Source organism: Chiloscyllium plagiosum, unplaced genomic scaffold (genome assembly GCF_037043375.1).
Source record: "Chiloscyllium plagiosum isolate Xiang-an unplaced genomic scaffold, Cpla_swu_hap1 HiC_scaffold_9, whole genome shotgun sequence".
Classification (NCBI taxonomy): Eukaryota; Metazoa; Chordata; class Chondrichthyes; order Orectolobiformes; family Hemiscylliidae; genus Chiloscyllium; species Chiloscyllium plagiosum.
Genome location: NW_028270147.1, coordinates 69,662,808 through 69,678,667, shown reverse-complemented (window position 1 = coordinate 69,678,667; position 15,860 = coordinate 69,662,808). Strand labels below are relative to the sequence as shown.

Below are 15,860 nucleotides of genomic sequence, written 5' to 3'. Positions count from 1 at the left end.
GCTTCTTTCTGCCTGACCATGTCCTGAACCATGCTATCCACAAACCTCTCAGCCTCATGAACACACTATAATCCTCTGCTGCTGGTTAACCTCTAAAACTAAGCTCAAGTTGCACCACCTGAAGGCACTATATTGTCATCCAGACTGACAAAAATAACAAGGCTTTCCCACATATTCCAGAATGTGCACATTACTGGCATGAACTACCCAGAGACCTCAATCAAATAGTATGTAAAACATTGCTTTTATTTTACTCTTATTCCTACTTAAGTATCAACTAGAAATATTTTATTTTGTTGATGTTCTGGTTCCCACTCAGGTCTGCCACCAGTCTGACTGCTTCTCTCCATGTACTGTCTGTCATAGGGACCCCACCTCACCCATTCAATAATGCTTTTGTCTTTTATAGGGACCCCATCACACATCATTCCTCCCAGTAATACTGACCATTTGTCACAGGAACTCTCATCTCACTGGCTCCTCCTCAATAATACTGACCGTCTGTCACAGGAACCCCATTTCTCTCAGTGATGCTGACTGGCTAACACAGGGACCTCACCTCACTCTTACCTTTCAGTGATGCTGACTGGTTCACAGGGTACCCACCAAAGCGACTCTTCTCAGTGATGCTGACTGTCCGTCACAGGTACCTACCTCACCCACTCGCATCAGTGATGCTGACTGTCCGTCACAGGCACCCAACCTCACCCACTCCTCTAGATGATGCTGACTGTCTGTCACAGAGACCCAACCTCAGCCACTCCTCTCAGTGATGCTGACTGTCTGTCACAGGGACCCCACCTCACCCACTCTTCTCAGTGATGCTGTCACAGGGTGCCACCTCACCCACTCCTCTCAGTGATGCTATCTGTAACACAGACCCCACCTCACCCACTCCTCTCAGTGATGCTGACTGTCTGTCACAGGAACCCCACCTCACCCACTCTCCTCAGTGATGTTGTCACAGGGTGCCACCTCACCCACTCCTCTCAGTGATGCTGTCTGTCACAGGGATCCAACCTCACCCACTCCTCTCAGTGATGCTATCTGTCAAAGGGATCCAACCTCACCCACTCTCCTCAATGATGCTGACTGTCTGTCACAGGGATCCAACCTCATCCACTCCTCTCAGTGATGCTCACTGTCTGTCACAGGGTACCACCTCACCCACTCCTCTCAGTGATGCTGACTGTCTGTCACAGGGACCCCACCTCACCCACTCCTCTCAGTGATGCTGACTGTCTGTCACAGGGACCCAACCTCACCCACTCCTCTAGATGATGCTGACTGTCTGTCACAGAGACCCAACCTCACCCACTCCTCTCAGTGATGCTGACTGTCTGTCACAGAGACCCAACCTCACCCACTCTTCTCAGTGATACTGACTGTCACAGGCACCCAACCTCACCCACTCCTCTCAGGTGATGCTGACTGTCTGTCACAGGGACCCCACCTCACCCACTCATCTCAGTGATACTGACTGTCACAGGGACCCCACCTCACCCACTCCTCTCAGTGATGCTGACTGTCTGTCACAGGGACCCCCACCTTGCCCACTCCTCTCAGTGATACAGACTATCTGTCACAGAGACCAAACCTCACCCAGTCTTCTCAGTGATGCTGACTGTCTGTCACTGAGACCCCACCTCACCTCACCCACTTCCTCTCAGTGATGCTGACTGTCTGTCACAGGCACCCAACCTCACCCACTCCTCTCAGGTAATGCTGACTGTCTGTCACAGGGACCCAACCTCAGCCACTCCTCTCAGTGATGCTGACTGTCTGTCACAGGGACCTCACCTCACCTCTCAGTGATCGTCGTCTCACCTGTTTTTCTCCTTACAGTATGTGAATCATATCCAATTATTACTTCTTATTACACTGCCTTAAAATTGCGCATGAATTATCAGCTTAATTTGGGCAATCTGTGATTCCTCATCCTAAAATCTTACAGGTGAGAGAGAGGGAGGTAAGCAAGTAAACCTCAGTTTTTATGGTGCTTTTCATTACCACCAGGTGTCTCAAAATGCTTCACAGCCAACTATGTGTATTTACTTATGTGATCATAAAATTGAATGATAGTACCCCATATAGTGTGGGAGCAGGCCATTCAGCCCATCGAGTCCACACTGACCCCCTGAAGAGCATCCCACTCGGATCCACCCCCTTCCTTATTCCTGTAATCCTGCATTTTCCATTGGTAGTCCACCTAGTTTGCACATTCCCAGACACTACGGGAAATTTAGCATGGCCAATCTCTGGACTGTGGAAGGAAACCCACACAGAAACAGGGTGAATGTTTAACCTCCTCACAGTCACCCAAGAGTGGAATCAAACCAGGGTCCTTGGCGTTGTAAGGCAGCAGTGCTAACCACTGAAGACACCATGTTGTGGAAAGGAGGTATATTAATTTTTTTTAATGCTGAATTAGACTGTTAGCTCTGTTGTCACAAAGCCAAGACTGAAACTGCCCAAACTCAATTTAAACTGACTGTAAATATTTGAATATTAAGAACATAAAAAATGGAAGGATTTGGCAATTTAGCCTCTTGGGGATAATCTCTCTTTCAATTAAATCATAACAAATCGATATCCCAAATCTATTTTTCCTGGTTCCACGTGTCTTGTTCTTACTTTATGATCTTTTTGAATTTTACTTTTCATTTGTGGTCTAATGGATTCATCACGACAGCATGTATTTGTCACAGTCGTCAAAGCCAGCAAGATTTCTTCTGGGATGAAATCATTTTGGAGAGATGCTGGTGGAAGTTGATCAATGACTTGTGGGTTATCCTCAAGTTTGCGTACTTCTGGAAAGATGGAATTTAAAAAACATTAAACTACACACACTTTCAGTAAACAAATTAACCGGGCATTCAATATAAAACCTTAATGAATGAGTAAACATCACTGCTGGGCATGCCTTGCTGACTGTCAAACAGATTTGCATACATGCTTGAAGTGAGAGGTCCTTCTTTATTGCTGAACCATGCCAACAATTCACTCAACTCCTTCACATGCAAAACTAACCAGAGTTTTGTTAGCATGAATAAATATTTATGTGGCTGAACTTGATATGTCAACCCATATTGAGGTTTAAATAAAAAACAGTATTCTACTAAATTATGACTCAAACTCTCACCTATCAGGATTTTTCTTAAAACTGCCTGGGAGATGGCAACTGTGCAGAACCTGTTTTTGTAACAACATTTAATAGAACCACTTCAAGGAGCCAGACTGAAACAGTTTCCCACAGCTAAATCTCCTTTGTGATGATACTGGAGAGAATGACCCACCCAAATTATTTGCTCACTGACAGCCCAAGGCCAATAGCATAAAACCCAAGAAGCTTGGACTGTGAAGACAATATTGCCATCCACAAGGTGGTGCTGCTGTCTCTGAAGTGAGCATTAAGAACAATGACAGCAGCAACATGGTGTAAATGAATAAATATTTTTGTAGGATCAGTTCTACATGAGTGATTACCATCAAGCCTTGTGATTCAATGAGAGAGTGAAGGATATGCTGGATCATGAGGTCACAGATTGTGATAGAATACAATTCTGCTGCTCCTGATGGTCTACAATGCCTCATGGGTGCACAGTTTTGAACTCTAAAATCTATTATGAACCTACCTCATTTCACATGGTGGTAGCGTCATACAGAATGACTGTGGGTGTTCTTATTGTGAGGACAGATATGTCTTCACAAGCAATTAGCAGTGGTTGTTTCTACCAATACTGTGATGAACAGAGGCGTCTAAAATAGGCAGATCAATGAAAACAAAATCAAATTGTTCATTATTTTTGGTGAGACCCTCACTGTCTACTATAGGCACAATTTGGCACATTTGTCTGCAGGACTTGGTCAGTAACCACTTTTGGTGATGGATAATTACATCTCCCTTACCTCGTGTCCTTGCTTCCATCAGTGCTTCTTCCTAATGCTCCTCACCTTGGAGACATACAGATCAACCGGTGGAAGTGGTAACAAGCAGGGGTTTCCCAGCCCATGTTTGATCTGATGCCACAGGCTTAATGTAATTTAGTTTCAATGTTGAGCACTCCCAGTGACACACTCCTCTGTATGTATGGCATTTCTGATGAGTCTGCTCTACCAAAACTATGATTTTCCAGAGCTGATGATGAGTCCTGACAAATGTCAACTCTGTATACCTCTCTACAGTTGGTGATAGACCTGAGAGTTTCTCCAGCACTTTCTATTTTGTTTCAGATTTCCAGCATTCACAATCCTTTATATTTATTCTGATGATGGTGGAGTCTGGCTGTTGGCCGATATGTGTGACTTGGACAGACTGTTGCTCGACTAGTCTTTGGTGTTTTCTAGGTTGGTGCAATACGATGATGACCTATTTGTACAATAGTTTGCTTTCGGAGCGATCTTGCAATAACAAAGTAGTTTTCTGGACTATTTCACAGGTAGTTAAGAGTCAACAACATCACAGTAGGTCTGGGTAAAAGCAGCAGATTTCGTTCTCAAAACTGCAATCGTGCACCAGACTGGCTTTACGATAACCCAGTAGTTCTAAGATCATTATTACTGATACCAAAATTTTTTTGTTCCAGATTTATTTAATTAACTAACTTAGAATCTCCCAACCAGTACAGGAGAATGTGAACTCCTGTCTCCAAATCTAGATTCCTAGTACACAAATAGAAACATTACAATAGCAAACCATTGTTGTTCAAGAACAGGGATCTTGTTTTTGCTGTGATCCTGTCTCAGGATTAACTGCCTGTCAATACTTATTATCTTATCTCGAGTACAAAGAATAGCTTGAGGTGCATGCATGCCCTTTGTACTTCCAAATCTGCATACAAGTAGAAAAAATTTGAGGAGGATAGCAATACTTCAGTTTAATTCAGAATTGTAAATAATAAATTGAGTAATCCACTAAATCTAGTAATCCAAGAAGTGTTAAAATTGAGGTTTAACAGGAAGGCAACGGCCTTATTGCTAGACAATTAAGCCAGAAATCCAGGTAATGTTCTGGAGACCCAAGTTCAAAGCCTCCCATGGCAGATGGTGGCATTTGTAGTCAATAAAAAAAATCTGAATGAAGGATCTTCTAATGACCATGAAACCATCGTCAATTGTCAGAAAATCCTATCTGGCTCACTAACATCCTTCAGGGAAGGAAATCTGCCATCTTCGCATGGTCTAGCCTACATGTGAATCTAGACCCATGGCAATGTGGTTGATTCAGAATGCTTGCCCTCTGAAACGGCCTGGCTAGTCACTCAGTTGTATCAATCTCAAAGAAATGAAAATGGCCAGACCAACTAGCATTGACCTAGGCACTGGAGAAAAACAGCAGAAACAGTCCTGTTGATCCTGCAAAGTCATCCTCACTAACATCTGGGGGCTAGTGTCAAAATTGGGAGAGCTGTCTCATGGACTAGTTTAGCAACAGCCGGATATAGTCTTATTCACAGAATCATACCTTACAGACAATGTCCCAAAAATCACCATCACCAACCAAAGACAGTGCCAGCAGAGTGGCGGCACAGTAGTATGCAGTCACGAGGGAGGCATACTTGCCCTGGGAGTCCTCAACATTGACTCTGAACCTTATGAAGTTTCATGACATCAGGTTAAACATGAGGAAGGAAACCTTCAGCTGATTATTACATACCCCTCCCTCTTCCACTTGTGAATCAGCATGTTGAACAACGTTTGGAGGAAGCAGCAGGTGCCAATATGCAAAATGTACTCTGAGTGGGGGATTTCAACATCGATCACCATGAGTGGCTCAGCAACAGCATTATTAATCAAATTGTTCAGGTCCTAAAGTGTGTAGCTGCTAGACTGGGGTCTGCAGCAGATGGTGAGGGAACCAACAAGAAGGAAAAACATACTTGACCTCATTCTTACCAAGCTGCTGGCAGGAGATGTATCTATCTATGACAGTATTGGTAAGAGTGACCACCGCACAATCCTTATGGAGACAAAATCCCACCTTCATATTGAAAATAACATCCATTGTGTGGCACTATCACCGTGCTAAATGGGACAGACTTTGAACAAATCGAGCAATTCAAGATCGGGCATCCATGAAGTGCTATAGGCTATCAACAGCAGCAGAATTGTACTCCATCAAAATATGCAACCTCATGGTTTGGCACATGTCTCCTTTCATCCAATTCCATTAAGTAAGGAATCAACCCTAGTTCAATGGAAGGTGCAGTAGGGCATGCCAGGCACTGCACCAGGCATACCTAATAATGATGTGTCAAGCTGGTAAAGCTTCCTAACCTGCATACCAAACTGCATAAGCAGCAAGTGATAAAACAGAGCTAAGTGATCCCACAACCAATAGATCAGATCTAAGCATTGCAATCCTGCCACATCCAGTCAGAAATGGTAGTGGACAATTAAACAACTCATCCTCAATGATGGAAGAGCCCAACACAATTGTCAAAAAGATAAGGCTGAAGCATTCACAACAATCTTCAGCCAGAATTGCTGAGTGGATGATCCATCTCAGTCTTCTCCAGTGGTCCTCAACATTACAAATACCAGTCTTCAGCCAATTCGATTCGCTCCATTTGGTATCACGAATGATCGGACGCACTGTACACTGCAAAGACTATGGGCCCTGATAACATTCCAGCAATAGCACTGAAGATGTGTGCTCTAGACCTTGCTGCTCCCCTAGCCAAATCTTCAAGTACACTGATATCCACCAGACCAGACAATGTAGAAAATTGCCCAGATATGGCCTGTATGCAAAAAGCAGGACAAATCCAACTCAGCCAATTACAGCCCCAGTCTACTCTTGACCATCAGTAAAGTGATAAAGTCATCAACAGTGCTATCAAGTAGCACGTGCTCAGTAATAACCTGCTCAGTGACTTCCAGTTTGGATTCTGCCAGGCCCACCTAGCCCTGACCTCTTTACAGCCTTGGTTCAAACATGGACAAAAGAGCTCAATTCCAGAAGTGGGGTGAGAGTGACAGCCCTTGACGCCATTCAACTAAGTGCAGCATCAAGGATCCCTTGAAAAACTGGAATCAATGGTTATCAGAGGCCAAACTCTCCACTGGATGGAGTCATACCTGGCACACAGGAAAATGGTTATGGTTGTGGTTGTTGGAGTCAGTCATTTCAGTCCAAGAGTTCCTCAGGGTGGTTTTCTCGGTACAACCAACTTCAGCTGTTTCACCAATGACCTTCCCTCCATCATAAGGTCAGAAATGGGAATGTTTGCTGACTGCACCATATTCAGCACATCTCAGGTAGTGAAGCAGTCCACGTTCAAATGCAACATAATCTGGATAATATACAGGCTTGGAATGACAAGTGGCAAATAACATTTCTGCCACACAAATTCCATGCTATGACCATCACCATTAAGAAACAAACAAATTGCCACACCTTGACTTTCAATGGTTTTACCATCACCTAATGAAGAGCTTATGTCCGAAACATCAACTCTCCTGCTCCTCGGATGCTGCCTGACCGGCTGTGCTTTTCCAACACCACACTCTTCGACATCATCTACAAATCACAAGTCAAGGGTGTGATGGAATAAACCCATTTGCTTGGATGGATGCAGCTCCCACAACAGTCCAAGAAGTTGACACCATCCAGGACAAAGTAGCCCATTTGATTGGCACCATATCCACAAGCATCCACCACTGACACTCAGTAGCAGCAATGTGTACTATCTACAAGTTGCGCTGTAGGAATTAACCAAAGATCCTCAGACAGCACCTTCCAAATCCACAACAAGGGCATCAGATACATGGGAATACCACCACCAGCAAGTTATCCTGTAAGTCACTCACCATCCTGACTTGGAAATATATCACTGTTCCTTCACTGTTTCTGGGTCAAAATTCTGGAATTCCCTCCCTAACAGCATTGTGGATCAACCCACAGAAAGTAGACTGCAGTGTTTCAAAAAGGCAGCTCACCACCACCACCTTCTCAAGGGCAAAGAAGGACAGGCAATAAATACTGGCCAGCCAGCAACACTCACAGCCTATGAATGAATAAAAAACTAAATTATCAACAGAAGTTAGAAGGTCAAAGACATTTCCATTTTAATTTATATTTCTCAGAAAGACTGTTTGATTTGTGACTTAAAAATATTAAATGGATTTGATATGGTTAGATGCTATTTGTAATGTTAATATGTTAACAATACCACTAACGAATAAATGTAACTGTAATGCTACATCAGTTTCCTTTTGTACTAGAATACAGACGAATAAGTGATGATTTGGAGATGCCGGTGTTGGACTGGGGTGTACAAAATTAAAAATCACACAACACCAAGTTATAGTCCAACAGGTTTATTTGGAAGCATTAGCTTTCGGAGTGCTGCTCCTTCATCAGGTGGTTATGGAGAATACGATTGTAAGACATAGAATTTATAGCAAAAGTTTACAGTGTGATGTAACTGAAATTATACATTGAAAAATACCTTGATTGTTTGTTAAGTATCTCATCTGTTAGAATGACCATGTTAGTTTCACTTCTTTCATATGTAGATCACAAAACCTTTTTTAAAAGTTACATTCTCAGGTTAACTTTAACAATTGGCGTCAGGCAGATAATATGTTGAAGGTGTTAGCCCCCTGTGTGCTGTTGTCCGTGCTATAATGTTTAGACTGATTATAATCTAAAAAAATGAGTTAACAGAGTCTTATGTGGATTCATGCAGTTTTTCAGCAAAGTACAAGAACTCTGCAAGTACAAATTCACCCCACAAAGGTATATGTGTGTGTGTCTGTGTGTGTGTCTGTGTGTGTGTGTGTGTGTGTATATCGTGCAATGGGGTCACCTGTAGTGTGACATGAACCCAAGGTCTTGGTTGAGGCCATCCCCATGGGTACCGTTCTTGGCTATCAGCCTCTGCTCAGCCACTTTTCGTTGTTGCTTCTCCTGAAGTCTGCCTTGGATGACAGTCACCCGAAGGTCCAAGGTTGAAAATCCTGGACCGCTGAAGTGTGCTCTGACTGGGATGGAAGACTCCTGTCTATTGATTGTTCTGTGGTGTTCATTCATTCTCTGCTTGGTCTCGCCAATGTACCATGCCTCAGGCATCCTTGCCTGCAGCGTATGAGATAGAGAATGTTGTCTGAGTTGCAAGAGTACCAACATATACATGGTGAGAGGTGTCCCCGCGCATAATGGTGATATCTGTGTCGACACTCTGACATGTCTTGCAGCACCTACCATGACAAGGTTGTACAGTATTGTCCTGAACACCAGGTAGTTTGCTACACACAATGATCTGTATGAGGTTTGGTGGCTGTTTAAAGACTGGAAGTGGAGATGTGGGGAAGGTCTTGGTGAGGTGCTCATCCTCATTGATAATGTGTTGCAGGTTGCGAAGAACATGGTGTAATTTTTCGGCTCCTGGGAAGTACTGGACAATGAAGTGAACAGCTCGTGTCTGTCTCTTGAAGAGGTAATTACGGTTCCTTGCTGTGGCACGTCAGAATTGGCAGTCGATGCGTTGAGCATCGTACCCCGTTCTTATGAGGGCATTCCTGAGTACTTCCAAGTGCCTGTTATATTCCTCCTCATCTGAACAGCTCCTGTGTATGCGTAGGGCTTGTCCATAAGAAATGGTTGTTTTAATATGTTTCAGGTGGAAGCTGGAGAAATGTAGCATCATGAGGTTATCCGTGAGTTTGCGGTAGGTGGCAGGTACTCATGCGACTCAGCCAACGTTGTCTATCTCATATGCTGCAGGCAAGGATGCCCCAATCAATAGACAGGATTTTTCCCTCTCAGTCAGAGAATACTTCAACAGTCGGGGACATTCAACCTCAGACCTTCAGGTGACCATCCTCCAAGACGGACTTCGGGACAGGCAACAACAAAAGTGGCCGAGTAGAGACTGATAGCCAATTTTGTTTCCCATGGAGATGGCCTCAACCGGGGCCTTGGGTTCATGTCACACTACAGGTGACCCATTACACTATACACACACACACACACACTCACGCAGACCCTCTCTCATACACACACACCCAGTCTTAAACCTCTTTACACTCACACTCTCTCACACATACACACACCCTCTCACAGACACTCGTAACCACCTCTCCCCCCACACACCCACCCACATGCACACACACATATATAAGTTTGTGGGGTGAATTTGTACTTGCAGAATTACATTTTATTTTCCTGAAAAACTGCATGAATCCATGTAAGATTCTGTAAATCCGTTTTTTAGATTAGAATCAGTCTGACCATTGTGGCACAGACAGCCTCACACAGAGAGCTAACACTTTCAATACATAATCTGGGCTAACATGACACCAATTGTTCAAGTTCACTTGAGAATGCAACTTTTTAAAAAATGTTTTGTGATTTTCATATGAAAGAACTGAAACCAACATGGTCATTCTAAAAGATGAGAGACTTAGCAAACAATCTGCATCTTTTTCAATATATAATTTCAGTTACATCACACTGTAAACTTTTGCTATAAATTCTGTCTTACAATCTTATTCGCCACAAACACCTGATGAAGGAGCAGCACTCTGAAAGCTAGTGCTTCCAAATAAACCTGTTGGACTATGACCTAGTGTTGTGTTATTTTTAGCAATGAATAGGTGTACCGACAGATACAAGATTCCCTCCAAGTCACATAGCCTAAGTTGGCAAATTTCTCCCTACCTTCATTGTCACAAGGTCAAAATCCTGGAATTCCTCCTGAGAGTGCTCTGAGAGTACCTTCAGCATACAAAGTGTAATGGTTCCAGAAGTGAGCTTACTTAACAACAATTAGGGATGGGCAAACAATGCTGGCCTTACTCCACAAACACCCATATCCCATGAATGAATAACAGAAATTCCACATGCACTTCTGTTCCTTTGGGAATCACTGGATAGTGATCAGTAGCAGGTATAACAGCTCCTGACTTTCTCCCATCTGTAGTCCAATGGCTTGCACAGTAATTACATCATGTCAGTTTACATCCTGACTTAAATCAGCAAGTTCACCTGATACATGCTGGAAACCAAATCTGTTTTGTGTGGCTTAATCCAATACTATCTAGTATCATTACTCAAGATCAGACTAGAAGAGAAATTCAGAAAAAAATCTAGGCAGACAAATCATAATTCTCTCAAGGGGTTTATATGCAAATGATTAAGATTGAAATATTAAAATTAACTTTTTGACATGATACATAATAAGGTTCAATGTTCACACTTCACCTGTTTGTTCCTTTAAGTGCATGCAAATGTCAGTGTATGATTTGTTGCTCCCCGGGTCTTTTTTCCCATCACCAATACAATCTCTTCTGTTCAACATCTGTTCGGAAGTTGGAGTGGGCTCTATTGAAAACAAAGTATAAATGTGGCCTTCATTATTTCAAAGCTGCTTGAAATCTTCATTCTATATGCAGAATAGACATGTAAACTATCCATCAAAGCCCATTTAGTCATACATAGATCTTTAACTCGAGTACATTGATCATAGTCTCCCCAAGTCAAATTAAGTAATTTCCTATTCAATTTTGTATGATATATTTGCACATATATATTATATATTAAATCATTTTATTTGATATTAAATCATTTTTTAGCAGTTCACACAATAATTTGCTTTTGTTATGTAGGATGATGCTGAGTTATCCTGCAACAAATATATACTGTGAACAGCTGTGAGATGGAGGAATTATATTCTCGAAGGGATCATTCTTTTTCTATCAGGTAAGAATATAAAAAGATTTGGAACAAAGGCAATAAAGTAATGATCTAATTGAGCAGCAAAACAGCCTATTTCTGTTTGAATACTTCAAGTATTAGATAGAATACAAGGAAAACATTTGTTTTTTTTCTAAAATAATGCAATGAAATTTTTAACATCCATCTGAACTGATCCAAATAGCTATTAGGGGCCCAGATTAAATTTATTGAAGATAGAAGCAGGTGTAGGTTGACCGGCCCCTCAAGCCTGATCTGCCATTTAATATGATTATGGTGATCATCGAGCTCAATACCCTAATCCTGCCTTCTCCCCATACCCCTTGATCTCTTTAGCCACAACATTTATATCTGCCTCCTTATTGAAAATACCATGTTTTGGCCTCAACCACTTTCTATGACAATGAATTCCACAAGCTCACCAATCTCTAGGTGAAGAAATTTCTCCTTATCACAGTTCTCAAAAGTTTAATGCTTCTCCTTAAATAATACCCTTGGTTCTGTACTCCCCACCATTGGGAACATTCTTCTTGTCTAATGCTGTTAGAATTTTACAGGTTCCCGTGAGATCCTCTTCTCAGTGATCTAAACTCTAGTGAATACAATCCTAACCAACTCAACCTCTCGTCATGTCATTCTTGCCACCTCAGGAATCAATTTGGTAACCCTTTGCTGCACTCTCCCTGTGGAAGAACATCTTTTTACAGATAAAGGAAACCAAAATTCACTGCCGGAGAAAAGGAGTTAGTTGAAGGTTGCTCTGGTTTGTAAAATGAGCTCTCTTTCAGTACTGATGTGAAGGCTAATCATGCCAAATGATGCAATCAGTTCAAATAGCACTATCTTTTCAGATCATTGAATACAATAGAAATTTACACCACAGAAGGATCCCTTTCAGCCAATCTCGTCTGCAGCAACTAAAAAGGATTATTGTATAATCCCACTGTGCAGATCTTGGCCACCTTGTAGGTTTTGACATTTCAATGCAAACCAATAACTTTTACATATTTCTGCAACTCCCATCCTTTCAGGCAGTGACTTCCAGAAATTATCATTACCCACAGTTTTTTTCATACCTCTCTTTATCTCACCTGAAAACCTGACTTTCCAAACCTGACTTTTCTCAGCTGTACTCAGCAATAATACAGCATTATAATATTACATGTCATCTGTAATTTCAACTGTTCTGCCTTATTCCCTGGATTTCTTGAAGTATAGGCGATTTAGCACTGTCAAATTCTATCATTGTTCAAATTTTGGTTTCCTCTGCTTTCTCAACATTATGGTGATCAGTTCAAAATATCTGCCTTCCATTTCCAACTCTTCCCCCTTTGGAATCTACTTTCAAATTTCCAACCCCTTGCCAACCTAGTTCAAACCCTCCCCAACAGCATTGACAAAACTACCTATCAGGAGATTGGTCTTGGATCTGTTGAAATGCAACCTGTCTGGCTTGGTCATATCTTTGTGTTATGTTCCTTCACAAAGATTTACCACTTGCACATTGGATTGATGAGTGGCATTGGGTAAATTTAACAGACAAACTAATGAGTTGTTGTGTAACTGTAATTTATGTATGCAGCCTTGGTCTAGTATGCTGCTGCTTTGACCTAACATGGCTGCTGGTCATTGGCTCTTTAACATATGCAGCTCTGACGCAGTAATTCAATTGTTTGTATAGATTGGACGAGCCCAGAAGTGATCACAATGCCTCAGGAATCTAACGCCTTCTCTCCTCACCATCTCTCCATTAACTTTTACCTTCCCATCCGTCCTTTGCAGGTGGCACTGGTAGTGATCCAGAGATTACTACCTCAGAGATTCTGCTTTGCAATCTTTCGCTTCAATTTTTTTCAGGGTCCCTAAACATTGCCCAAAGGACCTAATCCTTCTTCAGTCTATATCATTGATACCAACGTGAGCTAGCAAGTTTGGTTGTTCATCCTGCCCCTTCAGAATATCATCATTTCTTTAATCAATACCATGAAGCCACCTTTTCCATCCCTCTCTCCATCTCATCTGACAAACTTGGAAACAGGTGTTCTGAAGAAGGACAACTGTACCCAAAACGTTCACTCTGCATTCTTACCACAGATACTGCCAGACCTGCTGAGTTTCTCCAGCAATTTCTGTTTTCGTTTCAGATTTCCACCCTCTGCAGTTTTTTTGAATTTTTTGGAACCAGAAGTGCTGAGCATTTCTGCTGTTTTTTTTCAACTATGCCTCATAAATAGCTATAATATATTCCCAAGTGTCAAACTGCAATCTCTGGTAATCCACCTGGATAATTTTAATTGAATTGTGTGTCTTATTTCTTGAGCTACATTTAAGAATGCTTCACAAAGTTGCAAAATAAGTCATCTACCTCTGACTGAAGACAGGAATTTTGCACAGGAATTTTGCACAGGAGCTGAGCAACGCACAGAATATATATATTGCAAAATTTGACTGCTCAGACAATTCAAGCCAAAATTTGGGAGACACCTTCGCATGACCGAAACTTACAGATCAGAAAAAGAAACAAATGAAAGATAATGACAAGAAGATATGGGTGCTGCCTTAACCAGACATCTTACCCGCAAGTGCCCACAACCCATGGTGGACTGATCATCCAAGGGGTGGTAGCATCATAAATCTCTTGCAACATTACAGATGTGCTGCTTGAATTCATAGCAATAACGTATGTGGTTTTGAATCTGTCTTAAGGATTATTAAATCTCCAAGACAGAACTCAGATACCGATGGTAATTTCTCAGAACTATCAAGCATGCATCAACTACCTGTCAACGTCCTACAATCTGTTAGCCTGGAGACAAGAGTTTTATCAACTTTATCAGATATTTATAATGCACCAATCTAGCCGATTTATCAGTTTTTCAATACATTGTCCTCTCAAATTGTATTCTTTTATACTTCTTCTGCATAAAGTTTCACAATCATGCCTGTGTCTATCAACTTCACCAGCCTCTCTATGACCTCTTTGAGTTCAGCACTATCTTTTAGCAGTTAATTATATTTGTAACTTTTGTGTCATGAGCAAATTTTGAAATTGCATCTGATATATCTAAATCTAAGTAATCCAAAACAAAAGGTAAATGGCAGCACAAATGATTGGTCATAATAAAGGCATCAATGAATCACTACAAGTTTTATCAAAGGAAAATAACTACAGGGAAAGAGTAAGCTAGCTATGAATGTGAAAAAGGAACAGCAAAAGTTTTTGCACATATTGAAAAAGACAAAAATAAAATTAACTGACTGGCAATCTCCCATAGAACGAGAATCTGCCTAATAATAGATAATAAGGAAAGTAAAGATGAAATGAGCAAACGTTTTGCTTCTATCTTCAATACAGATGGATATAACAAACATTCCAGTAATAGCCATAAATCAGAAGGTGGAAAGGAGAAAGCAACTTGGCAACATTATAGTCACGAGGTTTCCTCAATCAAAACATGTTGTCTAAGTGATTATTAATGTTGTTTTGAATACAGTTGCTAAAGGTTTTGCCACCACTGAGGTTAAGATTGATCTGTAGAAGTTGGGTTTATCCTTAACCATTTTTGAACATAGATTTATTATGTGCAATTCTCCAGCTCTCTTAATCCTCTTTCAACATTGGTATAATTAATGAGTATGGCTAATGCCTCTGTAACTTCCAGCCCATTCTTTCCTCAGCATCTTTATTAATACTCACATAGATATGGTAACTTGTCAATTTAAGTACATCCAGGCCTCTATCGAACATCTTCGAGGAGAAAGTGAGGTCTGCAGATGCTGGAGATCAAAGTTGAAACTTTATTGCTGGAACAGCACAGCAGGTCAGGCAGCATCTAGGGAACAGGAGATTCGACGTTTCGGGCACAGGCCCTTCTTCAGGAATGAGCAGAGAGTGTTCAGCAGGAGAAGATAAAAGGTAGGGAGGAGGGACTTGGAGGAGGGGAGTTGGAAATGTGATAGGTGGAAAGAGGTCAAGGTGAGGGTGATAGGTCGGAGTAGGATGGAGGCGGAGAGGTCAAGAAGAAGACTGCAGGTCAGGAAGGCGGTGCTGGGCTGGAGGGATCCGGCTGAGACAAGGTGGGGGGAGGGGGGATGAAGAAACTGGTGAAGTCCAAGTTCATCCCCTGCGGTTGGAGGGTTCCCAGTCGGAAGATAAGAC

At 41.9% G+C, this 15,860-nt stretch overlaps 1 protein-coding gene across 5 annotated transcripts in view; it reads right to left on the bottom strand.

Moving 5' to 3' along the window:
* The window catches only part of axdnd1 (axonemal dynein light chain domain containing 1), a 179,924-nt gene that overhangs the window by 144,551 nt on the left and 19,513 nt on the right, over positions 1–15,860 (bottom strand). For all 5 annotated transcript variants that reach the window (XR_015758172.1, XM_043699575.2, XM_043699576.2 and 2 more), the window contains exons 3-4: positions 11,210–11,329; positions 2,635–2,810 (exon numbers count right to left, since the gene is read on the bottom strand). Coding sequence is in view for 4 of the 5 variants with exons in the window: in XM_043699575.2 (XP_043555510.2) it covers positions 2,635–2,810; positions 11,210–11,329 (296 nt within the window). In the remaining variant the exon portion in view is untranslated. The remainder of the gene's footprint in view (positions 1–2,634; positions 2,811–11,209; positions 11,330–15,860) is intronic.